This window comes from Magnolia sinica, chromosome 18 (assembly GCF_029962835.1).
Source record: "Magnolia sinica isolate HGM2019 chromosome 18, MsV1, whole genome shotgun sequence".
Taxonomy (NCBI): domain Eukaryota; kingdom Viridiplantae; phylum Streptophyta; class Magnoliopsida; order Magnoliales; family Magnoliaceae; genus Magnolia; species Magnolia sinica.
The window spans coordinates 16926709-16948852 of record NC_080590.1 but is presented as its reverse complement, the minus strand read 5'-3'; the positions used below and the strand labels follow the sequence as shown (position 1 = coordinate 16948852).

General features: G+C 39.2%; 1 protein-coding gene across 1 annotated transcript; it reads right to left on the bottom strand.

The window, feature by feature from the left end:
• Window positions 1-1512: 1512 nt before the first annotated feature.
• On the bottom strand, window positions 1513-21889 carry LOC131232869 (zinc finger CCCH domain-containing protein 48). The gene is made up of 9 exons (XM_058229375.1): window positions 21297-21889; window positions 21106-21201; window positions 20505-20594; window positions 19900-20001; window positions 19575-19721; window positions 17466-17585; window positions 17323-17382; window positions 2035-2132; window positions 1513-1918 (listed from the first exon to the last, which is right to left on the bottom strand). Exons 1-9 carry the CDS (start codon window positions 21774-21776, stop codon window positions 1792-1794), a joined length of 1320 nt encoding a protein of 439 aa, XP_058085358.1. The 5' UTR covers window positions 21777-21889; the 3' UTR covers window positions 1513-1791.
• Between the last annotated feature and the right edge of the window lie 255 nt (window positions 21890-22144).

Here is a 22144-nt window from a genome sequence, read left to right as displayed (position 1 = left end):
CGTTAGGATATGGGCCTAAAAATGAGGCAGATCCAAAACGCAAGTGGGCAGCACGACAGGAAATAGTGTGGAGTGAATGTCCACCATTGAAACACTCAGAGGGCCACAGAAGTTTTGTATCAGGCAAAACTAAGGCTAATATTTTGGTTTTTCAGTTCATCCCAATAGGAATCACAGTGTACCCCAAGAGGTTTCAATGGTTGGCATTTCCCTGCACTTTTTTGTGTAATGCGGCTCACTTTAGTTTTGGATCTGCCTCAACTTTGAGTCAAATGTCCTAACATGATCCGGCAAAATGTCATGGTGGGCCCCACCTAGCTTCCTGTCCCAAGAGGTTTCTGGAAAGGCTTTCCAGGCAATCTCTAATTATCTGGTGGGCCACAGCGTGAATTTGGAGGCTGCTAGGTGCTTTTCGGTTGTTTGCATGGTATGGCCCTCTTGACAACTGAATCCTCGTGAATTTTAGAGCCTTATAATCTCGGGGTAAGAAGAACTGCGTTGGAAGGTTGTATGCCATGAACAAGTCTCAGTGGGTCCCATCTGTCGGTGGCTGTAGAAGATGAGGCCTTCTAAAGATTGCACCAGAAGAAAACCTCCATCTGAGTGTGAATCAATGCACGAGGCTGCCCCCCTTCCCTCCTGAAGAACATGTTAATTTGTGACTCACTACACTAGGGGTGCAAATCAGGCAGTGGGATGTTAGGTTGGATTTTGAGGGTCTAACCCAATCCAAACTCAAAGAGGAACCAACCCAGCAACCCAAGCAAATCCCAAAATAGACAACCCAAGGTGACCAACCACAACCCAATCCCAATTCCTCTATAATCTTTAACGTACATCCCCATTTAAAATCATTCGGGTAGCTGCTCGGCTCATCAGCAGCTGTCTACCGGGTAGAGATAAATGCCTTGACACCCGCCCGCCCAAAGCTCCCCCCTCTGATTAGGTGGGTTCCACCAGGCCTAGTTAGCATTATTCAAAAATGGATTTTCTATAACACGCCCCCCCTCTTTACTTGTTATCAGATCACGTGGAGACTACTACAGCCATTGGATTTGGAGTCATGTCCCTGGTGTTCCAAACCATATCTCTGAAAAGAGAACTAACTACTGGCAGCTGCCTCAGAAATCTTTAAGATTGGACAATCATGGACCTTCCATCATGGTACTAAACAGTTGATTAGGAGAGTGCCGCACGTATTCAAAGGAATGCCTCATTATAAACGGTTTGGATCATCAAAGCATGAACCCAGTCCACTCATCAGCCCAACGGTTCCTCTCAAAGAGACAAATGTACAGACTCAACATACAAGCGAAGTCCAGCTGATTAGCTGGCCAGGTTGAGTTTTGGGCCAGAGCATAAACAGAGTGGCCCACCTCCGCATTTTTCTTCAAAAGGAATTCCGAAGTAAGAATCAATTGGCAACCCAAAACTCGCATAATGCTGCTGCTTCTCTTTTTTTCTTTTTTCTTTTTTATAATTTTTTTTTTTTTTCGTTTTTTTCCACTGGGCTCTCTGTAACAAGGGGATTGTGTCTGTGTTTCCCCCACCATTGGGTTGGATCCACTTTGACTATTGAAAATCATGTGATCAACTGAATCCAACGGTGGTGGAAACACAGATATGGCTTCACACAGTAATAGACTTCCTTTTCTGATCTCACACCCATCCCTTACATAGTTTACACAAAAACAGAAAAAGAAAAAAAAGAAAAGGAAAGAAAAATTAAATAGAAGAAGAATACAATGACGGGTGGGCAGTATAAAGTGCAAAATGACACCATGACATGAACTACGCCGTCGACCACTTCCAAACTTTCAACTCCCCTCTCCCATCCCCTGTGAAGAATAAGCCCCCAGGACCTGTTTGGATAGCCCGTACTTCCTCCTCCGAAAACATTTTTCCCCTTTCGCTAAACCTAAAGAACATAAAAACAGCACGTAAAATTCTCAATTTCAATAACAACAACAATAATAATCCATAAGAGGCAGGACATGCAATCAAAACAAATAAATGGATTAAAATAAATCTTACGATGGCAGGTCATAGAGGCGGACGCTCTTGTCACTGCATGAGCACAAAAGCACAGGTCTGTCCTGCATATCATGCATCCCGCAGAGGGCGACGACACCCTGTCATATAAGCAAGCCGACCAATTAACAACTTTAATTTCAAAATCTCCAAACGCTTGAAGACTCACAAAAAATACAGGTGTAGATGGAAATCAACATGACATTCATCATCATCATCTTAGCCTTTATTCCAGAATCAATAGGATACTAACAACAAAAGTCTCCTTTGCATTTTCAATAATCAGCCAGTTTACTGGCGGCAGCAAGAATAAACTATGGTGGGCTGGGAAGGGACTTGAATATAGCGCACTTCTTCGTATAGTCAAATATAAAGAGTGAAAGCTGGGGCCACCCCTCCCTCCCTCTTTTCAACATCTTATTTTGAAAATAAGAAACTAGTATAATTGATGTAGGATAACTAACCATTTGCTCTAAAAGCTCGAACTGATAGAGTATGACAAATCAATCCCTTTATCTCATAGCCTAGGCCCCACATCCCATGGATTAGGTCCTCGGCCGAACCCTCGTAGGCCCCACATCACATGGGTTCCACCTCACACAAGTCACCCGCCTCACACAGGCCGCCCATCTCGAGAGTACTACAGGCCACCCCACTCGAGCTCAGTGTGAAAATGTCCCTGCATTATTCATCCCCGGTGAGGAGTCTCAAACACAAGACCTCCTGCTCTGATGCCATTTTGATGCAGGACAACTAACCACTTGCTCTAAAAGCTCGAACTAATAGAGCAAGGCGAATCAATCCCTTTATCTGATAGCCTATGCCCCACGTCCCATGGGTTAGGTCCTCGGCCTAACCCCCCTCGTAAGCCCCACATCACATGGGTTCCGCCTCACACGGGCCGCCCACCTCAAGTGTGCCCCTGCATCCCACAGGCCATTCCACTCGAGCCTAGTGTGAAAATGCCCCAAATGATTTGGCAACTCTGCATCCCTTAATTTCTATTGTAATGGAATGTGGATTTTGCTTTTTCAAAAAGGTGCAAGGTGTAAAAATGCTATCCAGCTTTCGTGAATGACAGTCTTTTCTCAAACCGCAACCTAGTTCAAATGTTGCGCACACATCAACAACTCTTTTGAAACAAGTGGGCTTGATGATATATGGAAATGCATTATGCTAGAGTCTCTATCTGGAAATGAGTACACTTATGGGGTATTAGAGTTATGCCTTTGCTTCTCCTGCACCTTAGCGATATGGGACTGGACATGGAACACCTGAATGGACCAAAATTAGGTATGTGGAAAATCCTGGAATGTCAATTCTAGGAACAAAGTAGTGCTGTGCCCCTAGAAGGTATCGAAGTCAGGGAAGAGTCACATCATTAGAGCCGGATTCCTCTATGTTGGGGGGCTGGCATTACATTATGGGTAATTGTATTCCCTGTGGCTTGTTATGGTTGGTCTAATGTTTGTTATGCTGGAGGGGAGAAGGAAATGGGAACAGATATAGAAATCTAAGGGAGTAAGCCCCCACTCCGTCAATTAGGTTTGAGTGAATGAGCCACTGCCTTTGTTTAATAGGGGATAGGGAATGGGATTGCTAATCTACCTTCGGTAATAGAGCGAGAAAAAGAGTACAATAAAGAATATCTAGATGGGATATGTGCTTGATGATATGGAAATGCATTATGCTAGAAACGAATGTAGTAAACGTGTCTTGATAGAGCATGGTACAAAAGCTCAAAAATCGACTCAACTCAATGTCTAGAAGGGTCGGAGCTGCCTGAAGACTCGACAAAGTCTTTACTTGACTCGAGTTGATATTTTAATAATTAAATTTAAAGTATTTGGTGTGATGATTTATATATTTATTTTGAAAGGCTAAGTATATAGATAACACAAGAAGTGCAACTGCACTGTATGATTTGCTGGCGGCAGGTTCTTGCTCTCTCATGAGGTTGGGTGTGGAATCCTGCTGCATGCATTTGATTTTAAATTTTTTTTTGTAACTCAAAACACTTGAATGGACGAGTGACTCAGCAGAGTCACGCTTAGCTGTGTCAAGTCAACCAATTTCTCAAGCTGACTCAATGAGTCTTGTCGAGACCCAACTGAGTGCCTCGCTCACAAGTGAGTTTCCACAAGACGGTGCTTGAAATCTTGTTGAGTTGACTTGGCTGAGTTTCAAGTCAAACCATTGAGTTTTACAACCATGCGCATGCTAACATCCTCAAGAGTGTGCAAGAGATTGAATAAACATCCAACACTCCACAACTCGTCTTTTTAATCCTAACTTCTTGACACTCCAACTTGATGCAGGGCTTCAACATGAAACAAGCAGAGAAATTTGGGTTATCATGTCTGTCTGAAAAAGGCAATCAGCTATCCTGTTGCTGGCTGAGTGAACTAGGACTGCAAGGAGCTGCTCCAAGTATGCTCCAATGGATGATCAAGGGATGTGGATTTTGGATAGCAACAATTTTCACATTCCAGTATATACTTTCCTTGAATCTATTAGTTGCACGATGACACTTTGGGGAATTGTACAAGCATATACTGATTCTAGCAGAAGAGGAGCCCAACTAAGAATTGTTAAGGGAAGAAACGATGTCAAGATCACATGGATCAACCCCTTGCACCAATGCTCTGACCATTTTCTATGGCATCAACTTCCGTAATCCATAATTCAGTTATTTATTCCAATCCGGGATGACTCAGGAGATTGATTAAGATGTGATACACAGTTATACAATATGGGTTAAAGAGCATAGTTGGAGCAGGAGTTTTTCTGTTTCACTGCTGTTAAAAGACAGGATCTGGTTTTCGGTGGGCATTCTCAGTGGTATATGGGCTGAATAGTCCAAGCCGTCGACCACAGTTTTGGGAAGAGCTGAATGAGAGTTGTAACCAATGGAAATTGCCTTGGTGTGTAGATGGTGATTTCAATGTTGTTAGATTCTTGTTTGAGAAATCAAACAGTGGCCAGATCACCCATAGCATGAAGTTTCCAGTTGGATTGTAAGAAATGAGATGGTTAGTTTGCCGATGGGAGAGGTGAAATACACTCGGACAAATGGACAAGCAAAGGTCATCAAGTCAAAATTGAACCGATTCTGGTTTCTTCAGATTGGGTTGAGAAATTCCCATTGGTGCATTGAACAAGTTTGCCTAGGCCAAGGTCCAATCATTGCCCGATTATTTTGGAGGTGGAACAGAAAGAATGGGGTCTGCGTCCTTTCTGGTTTGGGCTTGCATGGCTAGAGGAGGAATTCTCAAAGTTGGTAAGGGAGTGTTGGTCGTCTTTCTCGATTCAAGGTTATGCCAGCTTCTCTTTGTTTCAAAAACTTAGGGTTCAAAGGGAAGATCAGTGTGTGGAGGACATTCAGGCGTTAGGCATTAAAGAAGAGGGGGGATTATCGGAAGAAGAAATAGCATTGAGGGAAACTTACAATGCAAAATACAATGCTCAGCTAGGAGAGGAGGAAATTAAATCAAAGCAAAGTTCCAGCGTGACTTGGTTGAAAGAAGGAGACAAAAAGTGGGTAAAGCAAAGTTGTGCGCACATCAATAGTAAACTTCTATAAGAATCTTCTTACCGAGGAAGGGAGGGAAAGACCAAGGCTGGATAAATTACGGTTTGATTCTATTTCAAAGGTGGTGGATTTGCTGGAAAAACCATTTTCAGAGGAGGAAATCAAGGTGGCAATTAATGCACTAGGCAGTGATAAAGCTCCAACTCCAGATGGGCTCCCGATTGTGTTTTATTAAAAGTTCAGGGAGATGGTAAAGAGTGACTTATAGCTTTCATAAATGAATTTTGCAATAAGACAGTTGGGTGCTTACTTTTATTGCTGTCATTCCCAAGGAGGAGCAAAATGCTTGCGGGATTTTAGGCCAAACAGTCTTCTGGGGGATCCTTACAAAGTATTAGCAAAAATATTGGCTTCCAAATTCCAAGTGGTGCCGGTTGAGGTGATTTCAGAATCCCAAGGGCCTTTTGTGGCGGGGAGACAAATTGTGGATTGCACCTTAATTGCACATGAATGCATTAACTTTTGTCATAGGGAAGTGAAGAAAGGTGTAATCTGTAAGTTAGAAATTGAAAAGGCTTAGGACCATGTAGATTGGAAGTTTCTCAACTACATGTTGGGCCTGCTAGGGTGTGGGAATAAATGGAGAAAGTTAGATCCAAACACGCGTGAAATCGGCTAAATTTTTTATTTTGGTAAATGGTTACTTGTGTGGTCATAGGGCTGTTAGAAGGATTTCGGGTGGATAAAATCAGAGTTCCAAACATCTCATATATAGTATATCGACAACACAATTCTCTTTTGTAGTGCAGATGAGTCGAAGGTGGATAACTTACGGAAAATTATCACATGCTTTAAGGTGGTTTCAGGTTTAAAGGTGAATATTAGTAAAAGCAAGTTACTAGGAATTGGGTCTTTCTAAGGAAGAAGTGAGCAAGTTTGCAATAATTTTGTGTTGTACGACAGGCTCATTCCCTTTTCTTATCTCGAACTCCCTCCCTGCATAGGGAAACCAGCCAAACATCTTTGGGATAAAGCTATCGAGAGATACAAAAGAACACTGTCACAATGGAAGAGAATGCATCTTTTTCTAGGTGGCAGGTTAACATTTATCAAGGTGGCAATGTCCAAAATAGCGATTTATTTCATGTCTCTGTTCAAATGTCTGAAACATGTGATTGATGGCAAGAAGCAAAAGAAAAACATAAGCTTCATCTTAATGAAGTGGGAGGACGTATGTAAACATTTCGATAAAGGGGGAGCCAACCTAAGTTAAGGGTTTATGAATTCGGTATTGCTAGGGAAATGGATCTGGAGATTTGATGTGGAAGAGGACAACTATTGATGAGAAGTGATTGGTAGAAAGTATGGGGTTCAAGAAGGAAGTAGACGGATTAGGCCTCATCACTAAACAGGGCTATGGCGATGTGAAAGGCGGTGGATTTGTTGAGGGTGAACTTTATGGAGGGGTGGGGTTTTCTTTGGGAGATGAAGGAATTTGGTGGATGAAGAGGTGGAATCCCATCCAATCCTCAACAATTCAGCTCCTTTGCCTCATCAAATCCATCAAAGAAACTTCCATGTATGTAGTCCAGGAAAACTGATTCACAGGGAAACTCTGGTTCCCGATTTTAAGACATCAACAGATGCAAAAAATTTCCTGCTGATTCTGATGCAACATGATCCGACTGAATGAGCAATTTGGTTTATTTCTCCAAGTTGTTTTATCTTATATGCACATAGCTGGAAAAAATGATTGCTTCAAAAGCAACAACTCTGAAATGTCTCCAACAAACTTTTCAATGGGAGGGCTAGAGATGAAATTGTCTATTTTTTGTGTGTTGTCTTATAGCAACCATTCATCATGATATTTCTATTTCTAAAACTCATGTGGACCCTTAACTTAGACAACTCACCTCAAGGCATTCCGTAACGGTAACGATGGCCAAAACGGCCCTAACCGTTACCTTTACGATACAAGTCGTAACGGCTATTACAGTCCCAATAATGGCGGTTACAGTCTCTTTTTTTTTTTTTGAAGAACAAACTCGAAAAACCTATATATGCCCCATAACATTGAATTTTTTTTTAAAAAACCTGTATCCACTCTGTAATAGACTATTACAAGGTTGTTACGGCCTTTACGAGGGGAGTAACAGGCCGTTTACGATGGTTATAGGTCTTCTTTTTTTTCATAATGGTTGTTACGACTGTTATGACCCCGTAATGTGTAATAGTTGCCAGTGTTACCGTCCTATACATGGTGTTCCGTAAAGGCAGTAACGGGGCCGTAAAGGCCGTTACATAAAGGTAATGGTGGCAACCGTTACATGTTACGGGGTCATAACAGCCGTAACAGCCGTTATGGAAAAAATGACTTGTAATTGCCGTTAACAGCACGTTAGATCCCTTATAAAGGCCATAATGGCCCCATAATGGTCTATTGCGAGACATGTATAGGATTTTCATACTTTTTAATCAACATTATAGGGTAGATATAGGTGTTTCGGGGTTTTTTCAATAAATTAAAAAAATAAAAAAGAGAGACCGTAACGGCCGTTACAGGGCCGTATCGTAAAAGTAACGGTGGTGGCCGTTACGGCCACCGTTACCATTACGGAACACCTTGGTCCTATAACGACCTTTACGGCACACCATGACCTACCTAATATGGGTTACCTGGACTTATTAACCCAGTCATTCAAGGAGGTCTTTTATTATCTGAAACTTGCAAAATTTCATCCAACTCCCCTTACCCAATTAAACCCCTACTTGCATCTGAACTTCAGCCCAAAATCTAAACAAAAAAACCCTTTTGAGCCCAAATTATTGGACTTGGGACTATCCAAGAGGTGTGGGACACATCCTGGCCTAGGCCTGAGGTCCACACCCCTTCTACTCTCTGGAGGCACCCCTGGGGCACAAAAAAAAAAAAACAAAAAAACAAAAAAAAAGTAAAAATAAAATCCAAGAGTTCGTAGGGAGATCCATTTTGAAGGTTCTCTCTAGAACACAAACAGTTTGCCCATATCCCAGGGAGCTCCCCTAGCATTGACCTTCACTTTCAGCCTCCAATTTCTCAGGCTTCTGATGTCCATTTTCTTTGATCCAAGGGTCCATTTTAAAGCCCTTCGAGTCAGCTCTTCAATGGGCCTAATTTTGGCTCAATCCAATCTCACTCAATAATGAGCGGGAAACTGATAAGTGTGAAGGAATCGATTGATCATAGCAGAATTGAGAATTGACTCATCGTAACGTCCCGAACTTTTCAATACCCGAGTATAGAAAGTTCTCGAGTGTTACCATGAAATTTAACTTATTATGTACATGTGTATGATACCAATCTAGATCTAGCTATCCTAACCTTACATCTATTCTCCAACACAAATCTAACCGTTGGGAATAATTTCTATTTATAGATCAAGCTATTTAACCGTTGATTTTAAGATAGGATCATCATATACCTAAATATTCTCACTTGTCTATCATAACCAACCGCTTAGTCAAATATGCACTACTATATAGAGACATCTAACCGTCCACTTTGATTTTGGACCACCCGATCGTAGTAAACTAGCTACTTGATCTCTACATCCACTCGTACACATATCAAGTTAAGATTCTGATCCGTTCATCTTGTTCATCACCTATGAATATGCTTAACCCACCATCAGAACTACAATTTGAGAAACTTACACATATGAACAAGACATTCGAATCTAACGATACATATGTTCTACCCTCTAATCACTCCAAAAACCCACCTTGTGTTCTTCCATTTACAAAACTGATCGTACAGATACCTATATATACTGTTAGAGTACCAACCATTAAGTCTTCATATTTTAACATGTCATCCGACCATCCATTATGTTGGTTGATATATGTACGTTCCCTTAGTTAATTTGGTGAATAATTCTTTATTCATAATGATTTAGATATAAGTTCTTTTGTAAGAATTACTTAAAAACGTGCCCATAACCATGCAGAACCGTTAGATTTCTCAGAACTCTCATATCAGCAATAATTATAAAAATGTCATTAACCTATACCCTTGAATTCTAGATCACATGGTTCTCATGATCCGTTTGATGTGAAATTTTATAACATGCTTATGCATCATAAATTAACCATACACGTCAAATTTCAACTTTTAGATTATTATAAAAGTGGCCCAATTAACAAATCAACCCCTTAATCGTTGATTTTGTTGTTCGTCGAGTGAAGAAAGGTCACGGGTAGTCGTAGTAGGATATTTCCCTTCATATGAAGGACTTGGATTGTCCATCATATGGACCAAGTGTGAAATATGAAGACCCCACTTTGGTAGGTTTTTCTTTAGGCGCGAAGTTATACTTTCAAGGCTTATCAACTCCTTATAAATCTGGATCTTCCAATTTAACCACTTCCTTCCGTCCATCTTAACTCAAATTTGGACCACAATTTGTCCTCATATGACTACGAGGTTACACAAAATTTATGCCCCGATCCCCCGATCTATGATCGTACACCGTTGAAGGTTGAAGCCAGTTCATTCCTTTTGGTACAAAAGGTTAAATTTTATATTTAAGCTTTTTTCACCATCGATCAACCACTAAATTTTGTCCAACCGTTTGTCTATCCTGACTACACATTTCCCCCAAAATTGGGCCCTGATCATTAAGTGTGGATCGTTAATTGAGATCAAGTTCGTTTTGGCACCCGTTAGGAGAATTTTCAAGATAGGTCAATCTAAATTTCGGATCACCAAGAAAATCACATACTCCGGCTCTATTCGACGACCCTGACACAATGGACGCATTAGATTTAAAGAAAGATCGCCAGAAAAGGAAAAATTGGAGAAACCCAATCCAAGTGGGATGTGAAACATATCCCTATCAAAAGGCCAATCCTTTTAAAAAAGGGTGTACATCTCCTCTCACACACCCACCTCCCAAACGTCCAGGGATAAGGAAAAAGAGAGAGAAAGAGAGTGTAAAATCCTAAATTTTCATGGCCAAAATTTATACTCGTGTTCAAGAAAACCGGGTGTTAATAATGTATAAATTGGATGCTTTAAAAATTGCACCTTATTATTATTATTATTCATTTAGATCGCATCAAATTACATTCATGAAGGTAACCATTCACGAGAATAAAATCGACTGTATTTATTATTTTATCAAAGTAAAAGAATTCAACAAATTATCAAATGTCTCCTCAATGGGAGCTTATTACATTATCGAGTTTGCAACGGAAATATAATTATCAAATGCCTCCTCAATGGGAGCTTATTATATTATCGAGTTCGTAGCGAAAATATAAAACTAAATCATGAAACTATCTTCTTATTCATTCAGTATAATCTTCCATAGGAAGATAGTCCTATAGGTTTTCAGTCTGTACATCACCTGCATCATCTGTATGGTTGGAGAGGGTTAATACTCTACCCATAGTAATGGTTATCCTTTAAGATTAACAATAATTTAAGAGATTCATAAAGTAATGTAAGGGTTCTGATACGTCCCGTACTCCACCACTACGAGAGATATCAGCATGCGCAACCAATATATATATGAATACATGCCTAGCAGAGTGTGTGGCTCATCATACGTAGTGATCATCACAATGTAGAATATAATTCATAGAAAACCCGGCTAGCCCCCCGCATTCTCACACTACGGAGATTCGCCGGCATGTCTAATGCTACCGTGGATTTACGTGAACACCTCGAAGCGGCACAACACGAGTCGGATGAATTATGTGACACGATTTGTTCGTGGAACGACTATTTGCGACGTCCAGTCCCAGAAGTGATGTAAAACGCATTGTGAATTACTTACATCGATTTGTGCACCACTACTCAAACCCATGGAATTACGCGTCGACCAAGAGGGTCTCTATCAAGAGCGCATTGCATCCATGATAAAATATTTGACTCACTAGTTATGTAATTCGCATGGGTTTAGGTGGTGATGCACAAATCGATGTAAGTAATTCACAATGCGTGTTACAACACTTCTGGGATTGGATGTCACAAATAGTCGCTCCATGAACAAATCGTGTCACGTAATTCATCCGACTCATGTGTTGTGCCACTTCGAGGTGTGCACGTAAATCCACGGTAGCGTTAGACATGCCGGCAAATCTCTGTAGTGTGAGAATGCGGAGGGCTAGCCGGGTTTTCTATGAATTATATTCCACATTGTGATGATCACTACGTATGATGAACCGCACACACTCTGCTAGGCATGCATTCATATATATATTGGTTGCGCATACTGATACCTCTCGTAGTGGTAGAGTACGGGACGTATCAGAACCCTTATATTACTTTATGAATCTCTTGAATTATTGTTAATCTTAAAGGATAACCATCACTACGAGTAGGGCATTGACCCTCTTCAACCGTACAGATGATGCAGGTGATGTACAGATTGAAGACCTAGAGGATTATCTCCCTATGGAAGATTATACTGAATAAATAAGAAGATAGTTTCATGATTTAGTTTTATATTTCCGCTACGAACTCGATAATATAATAAGCTCCCATTGAGGAGGCATTTGATAATTATATTTCCGCTGCGAACTCGATAATGTAATAAGCTCCCATTGAGGAGGCATTTGATAATTTGTTGAATTCTTTTACTCTGATGAAATAATAAATACAATCGATTTTATTCTCGTGAATGGTTACCTTCATGAATGTAATTGGATGTGATCTAAATGAAAAATAATAATAATAATAATAATGTGAGATTTTTAAAGCATCCAATTTATACATTATTAACACCCGGTTTTCTCGGACACGAATATAAACTCTAGCCGTGAAATTTTGGGATGTTACTCTCTCTCTCTCTCTCTCTCTCTCTCTCTCTCTCTCTCTCTCCTTAGACATTTGGGAGGTGGGCGTGTGAGTGGAGAGGAGAGGAGATGCACACCCCCTTTTAAAAGGAGTGGGCGTGTGAGAGGGGTGTGTTTCACATCCCACTTGGATTGGGTTTCTGCAATTTTTCCTTTTCTGACGATCTTTCTTTAAATCTAATGCATCCATTGTGTTAGAGTCGTCGAATAGAGCTGAGGTATGTGATTTTCTTGGTGATCCTAAATTTAGATTAGCCTATCTTGAAAATTCTCATAACGGGTGCCAAAACGAACTTGATCTCAATTAACGATTCACACTTAATGATCAGGGCGCAATTTTGGGAGAAATGTGTAGTCAAGATAGGCAAATGGTTGGACAAATTTTGGTGGTTGATCGATGCTAGAAAAGGCCTAAATATAAAATTTCACCTTTTGTACTAAAAGGAAGGAACTGACTTCAACCTTCAACGGCGTATGATCACAGATCGGGGCCTAAATTTCGTATAACCTCGTAGTCATATGAGAACAAATTGTGGTCCAAATTTGAGTTGCGATGGACGGAAGGAAGTAGTTAAATTGGAAGATCCAGATTTATAAGGAGTTGATAAGCCTCGAAAGGATAACTTCGTGCCTAAGGAAAAACCTACCAAATGGGGTCTTCATATTTCACACTTGGTCCATATGATGGACAATCCAAGTCCTTCATATAAAGAGAAATATCCTACTACGACTACCCATGACCTTTCTTCACTCGACGGACACCAAAATCAACGATTAAGGGGTTGATTTATCAATTGGGCCGCTTTTATAATAATCTAAAAGTTAAAATTTGACATGTATGGTTAATTTATGATGCATAGGCATAGTATAAAATTTCACATGAAACGGATCATGAGAACCATGTAATCTAGAATTCAAGGGTATAGGTTAATGACATTTTCGTAATTATTGCTGATATGAGAGTTTTGGAAAATCTAACGGTTCTACATGGTTATAGGCACCTTTCTAAGTAATTCTTACAAAAGAACTTATATCTAAATCATTATGAATAAGGAATTATTCACCAAATTAACTAAGGGAACGTACATATATCAACCAACATAATGGATGGTCGGATGACATGTTAAAATATGAAGACTTCATGGTTGGTACTCTAACAGTGTATATAGGTATTATGTACGATCAGTTTTGTAAATGGAAGAACACAAGGTGGGTTTCTGGAGTGATTAGGGGGTAGAACATGTGTATCATTAGATTCGAGTGTCTTATTCATATGTGTAAGTTTCTCAGATTGTAGTTCTGATGGTGGATTAAGCATATTCATAGGTGATGAACAAGATAAACGGATCAGAATCTCAACTTGATGTGTGTACAAGCGGATGTAGAGATTAAGAAGCTAGTTTACTACGATTGGGTAGTCCAAAATCAAAGTGGCAGTTAGATGTCTCTATATAGCAGTGCATATTTGACTAAGCGGTTGGTTATGATGGACAAGTGAGAATATTTAGATATATGATGATCCTATCTTAAAATCAACGATCAGATAGCTTGATCTATGAATGGAGATTATTCCCAACGGTCAGATTCGTGTTGGAGAATAAATATAAGGTTAGGATAGCTAGATTGGTATCGTACACATATACATAAAAATTAAATTTCATGGTAACACTTGAGAACTTTCAATACTCGGGTATTGAAAAGTTCGGAGTGTTACAATCTACCCTCCTTAAACAAAATTTTATTCTCGAAATTTAATTAGTTGTACTATTTACACTGATTCATTTGATTTAATTTTTCACTATACTCCTCGTGAGGTGGATATATATATATATATCTTGGTGTGCGTATAATTGGCTATATGAAATCGAGACACTACACCCAACTTCCAGACCTAACATCCCCCTTACCTTTAGGAATTCAATACCAAACTAGAACCATAACTTAGTCCATAATTAAGTCATCTTTCAAACGAGCCATAGATAAACCAAACCAACTCCCAAGCACCAAGATCTGATAAAAATTACCATTATCGAAAAGCATGCATGTTTATATCATGCAGGAAACAAATAAAAATTACCATTATGTCCTTGCAAGGAAATTAAAATTTTTATAAAAAAAAAAAAAAAAAAATCCATTTCCCATTGACCCTTTGACCCCATTTTTATCAAAACACCTTTTAAGACTCTTATTTAGAGCTTAAGCTACCATCTTTTTGCAAAAGTAACCCCCCTAACTAACTAACTTTCCCAAAGCACTAGGATCTTTGCAAGTATCATAATCATATCATTCAATCTCCAGACCACTAGAAGCCTCCTTTAACCTTTACACTAGCCTAACTGCCTCCCAACTCATCAGAATTTACACCGAACCACTTAATCAACAACCCATGCCATGCCAGCTGTCAACCATCCATGAACTTTGCAACCCTTCAAAAAGGCCCACCTCTTTTTTCCTAATTAAAACCTTACCCCTCAAAACCTCTATAAATAGGGCCTCTTTTTCTCCACAAAAGGGTTCTTAACTCCTAAAATTCTCTTAAGTACTAGAGCCCCTAAGGGTATGTTTGGATACATGGAATATGTAGAATCTGAGGTTAAAAAAATGAGAAAATAACAATTTATGCAATGATGATTTCCATGAGAACCCTGGCATCCCAAATCGGTTATGTAACAGCCATCACATAATGGTAAAAATCACAACTGGTATGCATTATGGGGGCTGAAACAATCGTAACGGCCATTACACACACAAAAAAACAAAAAAGACCCGTAACGGCCTGGCAACGGTCTAGAAATAGTTTTTTTTTTTACCAAAAAGAGAGAGAGAGAGAGAGAGAGAGAGAGAGAGAGAGAGAGTTGTAACGACCGATACGAGAGTTGTAGTAGTCGTTACAACCAATATTGTAACAGTAACAGTGGTGGCCGTTATGGCCACCATTTCTGTTATGGAACACCTTCATGAGAATTAGTGAAACATGGAATCCAATTTTCAATTCTTGTTTGGATAGTAAGTGGAAATCTCATATTCTTCTCACAATACTCACTTTGTTTCTTATGCCAATAATCTAAAATATAGAAAAGTGTAATGATTGTTTGGTGGAATCCACCTTTTTCCTCATCATGCAAACAATACCAATCGTCACATCAGAAGGAAAATCCGTTTTCCTTTTCATTGTTTGGGATGGAATCCATGGTTTCCAATCATGGCCTAAAGAGAAAATAGTCCCAACCATTGTTGTCAAATGCAATGGCATATGCCCATATTGTGGATTAGATCGCACATGACATCATGGCATATGCGATCCTGGCAAGAATAACATGGCTTACTTTGATATGCGACCAATATGCAATTGCACATGCGAGTATGTGATCGCATATTGCATATGCACATACTTCCCAACAGTTAGAAATATGACCGTTGGGAGCAATTTTTTATTTTTTATTTTTTAGGCACTTTTGCCCATAAACAGGCACTCATATCCCCTCCATTTTCACTATTCTTTACTCCAAAGCTCTAAATCTCTCATTTCTCTCTTACTCTAATCTCTCTATAACTATTTCAAGTATGTTTATTTTTTATACTTTGGAAGTTATGCTTGTTTTTTTTCAATTGTATTTGTAAATTAAGTTGTAACTTGTAACTAGTAGGTTGTTTCAAGTTATCCATTTATCAATAAAATGTTCATGTTCAGAGCTTTTAATAATTAATTCTCTCTTAATGTAGCTTGTTGATTTTTTGTTAAAATTTATGTAAATATAATAAAAGTAATTAAATATATAACTTAATGAAACACTCAAACTACAATGAAATAAGTAAAATAACCTAATCCAATCATGTGTACTAATTAGGAAAGTATTCCCCCTTTTTTTCCAATTTTTCCCATTTTCGATTTTTTTTTTATATTTTTCAAAAAAAAAAAAAGTGATGGCATATGCAATTATGCGATCGCATATGCGATTGCATGAGACTATATGCGATTTGACAAAATTAGTCCCAACACTAAAAAAAATTTGCAACTTAGAACCATGGAGAATTTGGAGAACTTAGGTTTGGAAATTAAGAGCTTGGGTAGCTGTTCCACCTGTGACAAAGGAGTACAGTACAGCTCTACTCCTAGGACAAGTGATGGCTCTGGTAACCTCCTATATAGGAACTATTCCACTGCTCCTCCTCCCAATTCTCTACAAAGCCAAGCAAGACAAGACCCACTTTGGTGGACAACTACATATTCAACCAAAGTGGACAAACTCAAGCTTAAAAGTCCAATTCAAATTGAAGACCAAGAAGTCAAAGTATTGGAGAACAATGGATCATCAACTGATTCGCCACATTCCTTTCTTTCTTTGTATTCTTCTTTCAGCCCTTCTGGCTTCCGTTTCAATTTTCTTTTGCTCTTCGAGCAAATTCAACCATGTGCAAAAAAATGCAATTTTTGGAATCTTAGTTCTCTTAAGTAGAGTATTTTGCATGTGGAGAAGATTGACCAACTTCCTTCTCCGTAACCAAGGTACTTGGAATCATGAATGAAGACCATCTAGGAGTCAATTCTACAAAGGTGAAGGGATCAACACCTCTTGACTTTTGGGGAATAACATAATTTTCTCAACAAGGATTCTAGCCATCCTAGAAATGCATTCTTAATCAGCTCATGGAGACTTAAAACCGGCTCTACCTTCTGGTAGAGTTTCCCTTCCGTCAACACTTAAGAACAATACATTGAGGATTAAAATTTCCCAAATGACCATAACAGTTACTTCGATAAGATTTGCATATTTATACATGCCTATAGTGTCAATAGCAAGATATTGAGGACTAAAATTTCAACTGCTCCTTTTCCTGACATTTCAGAACTAAATAAAATAAAATAAAAAAATGCAATATCAACGTAACATAAGCAAATGGCAACATAAACAACATACATGTTCTTCGTTATGTGTGTAAGTCACTTCCAAGTTGCCAGTTTCTGTAGCTGCCCAAACCTGCACAAGTAAAAGAAATGGAATGGAAAGTTAATTGATAGCAGCAGTGCATGGGCAACATTGGAAATACCAACCAAACTTACCTTTATTGTTTTGTCCAAAGAACAAGATAATAAAAACTGATCCCAGCAAAGAACTGACATAACAACTGATGTGTGATCTGTCAGAGTATGAATGCATTGTAGAGTCCCAAGGTCCCATACCTGAAAAAAAGTTCAATAGTTTATAGTAGAGATAAATGCATGCTGACGATATCTCAAAAAAGGAAAAAAGAAATACAAAATAAAAATAGTGAAAACTATAAGAAGCACCACACCTATCAATTCCATTCTACACAATGTACATGTTCCACAAAGAATCAAAGAATTAGGCACATCTAGATCCATGTACACAACATATGACCAAAAATGAAAAAGAGAACTGCTGAAGACTCTAAAAGAAACACGGCCAGAAGAGTTTTTCCGCCTGCCACAATGTGCATGGCTGCAGCATGGATGATACAGCTTTGCCTTGCTAATTGGGCCATAAATTTTATCATATAAGGCAAGACACATTTACAAAGGCTCAAACAGGAAAAACCAGGTGGTTTAAACATAGCCCATAAGTGAGAGGACCAAAAAAAAAAAAAAATTAATTAAATAAATAAATAAAAGCTCTTCAGGGGATGAGGATCTACTGACAAATTCTTAGGTAGCTCGTACTAATCACCAACCTTAGCCTTAAGAGGACAGGACCTCCTACAGATATCCATTACTAGATAGTTTAAATGCGAAATAAGAAAATTGGCATCTTGAAATAATTCTGGCCTCCATGATCTCAAACTTACAGATCTTGACATGACAAAGCAAAAACACAATAGCCATGTACAGAAACTTATACGATACATCTTTGCAGCAACTCATTGATTACAACCAGTGTTTTAAATAGCTACGCTATGTAGCGTATAGCTTATGGTACATAGCTCATCAAAATATATTAAGTTGTGTGTAGCCTACGCTGCATGATAATTTGCATACGGTACACGCTACATAGACTACACTACACGCTACGTCGCTTACATTATGAGTTATTTTTCACTATAACGTTCAAAACAATTAAGGTTTTCAATGATTTGTTACATTTTCTATTTTCAATAAAAATTAATTAAATATTTTCAATGATTATAGTAAAATAAAATAAGTAACAATATTAAATCAGTCCCTTGCTCTTTCTTTACCTTTATACTTAATCATTGCCATTTCCTATTGCTTTAAGTTTCGTTTGGTCACACTAAATATCATGAAATTTTGTTAAATTTCATTGCTAATCAGTCTAATTTACTGCAAAATATCATGAAATTGGTGCAACCAAGTGCAACCTTGAATGAAAATCTAGAAGGGGTGAATGTTACACTACATGCTATTCTCTATTTATTTTTTTCTTCTTTTTTTGAAGATAGGGTGTCCCCACCTCTTTTTGAAGTGAGACTAATCCCTGTGGATACAGGCAATCACCCACAACCACGTGTATCAGGTAAAGCCAAGGAGGGGAATCGAACCCTCGCCTATAGGGAGCAAACCTCTATTTAAAACATTGATTACAACAGCAGCCATTTAGACATTTTCAAGAAATGAGAGAACAAAGTCCCTAAATAAGTGGATGAAATTCTTTTAGGATAGCTCCTTGTTTATCTCAAAATTCTTTTGATCATCATAATCATAGCCTTTTAATATATTTGGGGAAGAAAAGCATCATAGCTTTGTCCCAGCTATTTGGTTAGCTTTATGGATCCTATTTGGCCAATCATAATTGAAATACAAATTGCCATGATCTCTTGGCAAAAGTTCTATGGCCAGCCGTCCACCAGACATCAATCCTATTCCTTTACTTGGGTTGGGGCCAAAAGGTGAATTGCCTTTTTCTTTTTTTAATGATAAGGTGAAACGCTTCATGGCAGAATTTCTAGCTAATTTTTTTAATAAGCCAAAATTTTGGTTAAACATTTTGATTATTGAATACGTACATTTCAATCAGTATTCAACAGTCACTCACTCTATCAAAATATAACTAAAGCCAAAGCAGTATAATTCTGTTCTGAACTGATATTTACTTGCACAAGTGTTCCAAACAAAAATGAAGCTTAATGATGATTAATTTCCTACCAAACCACTCTTTTGAGAACATCATACACATATATGGTAAGCAAAACTTACTTTGATTGTATGGTCCATGGAACTAGAATAAAGTTTCCCAGCTCCGACAACTAATGACATGACTGCAAGGCCATGACCAATAAGAGAAGCAGCTGGCTCAAAGCAATTTCCAACAGCATTGAATGTCCATGCCAATATACTTCCACCCTGGAGCAAGAAAAGGAATGTATATGATTTTATACCTAAAGAACGATTATATAAAATCAATATAGGATATGCATGGAGCAAGAAAAGAAAAGAAATAAAAGTTTCAAATAAGAGAGAACATAGCAACATGTTATGCAGGACAAATAAACATATACTGAAACGGATAAAAAGTTTCTACCTGTGTTCCGGCAAACAGCATATCATTACTAGCAACTAGAGCATAGACTTGTCCAACAGGTCCACTGAGGCTTAGCTCTGTGTTAGATTGGGTGTGCCATGCCTGTACAAACAACAACATGAGCAAAATCAAGCAAGAAAAATTCCCCTCATGGCAATGTTTTAAAAACCGGACAGGACCAGATTATCAAACCAGGTTGGACCGAACCAGAAACAAAAACAGTCCAGTTCACTTAAAACTTGGGTCGATAGGAACTAAAAAGTTTCTTAAAAGTTTGTACAATTACACCAGTTGAAAGTCAAACCCACGAATTCCCTTTATCATATCAAATGCCAAAGGTGTCATCCACTGCACCAAAGGCATTTTGGTTGTTTATTTTTCTTGTTCTTTGATTCTATTAATTGGACTTTGCACAGATGTCCCATGTTGGAATGGGGTTGGACTTGCAGTCAGACCAAACCACCAACATAAACAGTCTGGTTTACAAAACATTGCCTTAGATGAGCTAACGAAATCAAAACAAAGCAAACCAAAATCACACCAATTGCCATTCAAAATTTCCAGTCCTCCCTTCCTAGCTATTTTGGCAAGCAAGAGTATTTTACCTTGACAACACTTGGAAGACCAACAAAAATCCACGGGCCTTCGCTAATCAAGCACCCAATCTCACCTCCCAGATTAACCACTCCAATACACTATTAACAACAACAACAACAACAAAAAAAAAAACAGCATGAATATAATTCAATGAAAACTACCAATAAATCCAAATGAGTAATGTAATCCATGATGTAGAGAGCAAGTATTGAAACATCCTCTTCACTGCATGAAATTGGAAGCATGGCCCACCCGTCCCTGGTCCAAACAATTCATCAGGTGGACCACACCAACGAAATATTGCAGAACAGGACAATCTAACTCATGGGATCATCTCAATTGTACAATCACTAGTCTATAAATTGAGACTTGAAAAATATTTAACGGTACAAACTCTGCCACTTAAACAAGCAAGATCATCCAATTTACGCTATATTCGACAAGTGGCCCATCCAAAGTGGGACCCACCCAACGATGAGTCCAAGACTACTAAAGTTCAATTATCATACAGTTGACAGGTAATTGAAAACCAGTTCAAATACAATACAGTTGACGGGTAATTGAAAACCAGTTCAAATACAATGTTCGATAAACAAGCAGCATTCTTACCTGCCCAGTCTGACAATCCCAAACCCGAACAGATTCATCCTTGCTTCCCGTATACAACTTGTCCGACCCGGATGGAAGTGCAATTCCAATAACGCCCTGGACCAAAATAATGCCTCCAATCTCACAATCAGACCCAGAAAATCCAATAAGAAAACGCCCGAAAGAAACCAAGTAGTTACGAGAACGACAACCTTCTGGTGCCCTTCGAGCAGCGTCAAGAACGTGAAAGACTCCCCGATGAACCAGGTATGCAAGTACTTGCAGCTTTCACCGTAGCTGCACTTCCCAGCAATCCAGTAACTGCAGACCTTCTCAATGGCCCTCGGTTTTCCCAAAGCCCCGCCGCGGCCTCGCCCGCGGCCCCACTTCGAAGAAGCGCCCCGGTAGTTAGGGTTAGCAGAATAATTACGGTTAGGGTTAGCAGAATAATTAGGGTTAGGGTTTCTGCGGGTGAATGGGGCAGGATCTGAGGATTGGAAACTTCGAGGATCGTCAGGGTGATATTGTTGGGTTCGCTTCGGCGGCAAATTGGTGTGAAGGAAGGGGCAGGGAAGGCGGTAGCATCGGCCTGATTGCCACTGGTAGCAGACCTTTGGCTGAGATCGATCTGATGGTGGGCCCAGGCGACTGAAGATTCGCTTGTTGCCGTCTGATGATGTATCGAAATCCATGGATTTGTACTGAGATTCGAAAGGAGAAATTTTATTTTATTTTTTGAGAGAGAGAGGGGCGTCGATCGATATAAAGAGGAGGGTTTTGGAGGTTTACGATGGTTAAGTACAGGGAGGGCGAGTCACCTGACAGGCAACTTCCCTGTTCGGAACGGACGCGGATTGCGTGGCGATACGGACACCACTGACCTCCGTGGTGGCAGGACTCTGTGGGGTCCACTATGATGTATTTATCTCATCCACGCTGACCATCCGTCTTGAGATCTCATTTTAGCGTATGTTCCAAAAATTGAAGTATATCCAAAGTTCGAGTGGACCACACCACAGAAAAAGGTGGGGATGGTGACGTCCACCGTTGAATCTTTCCC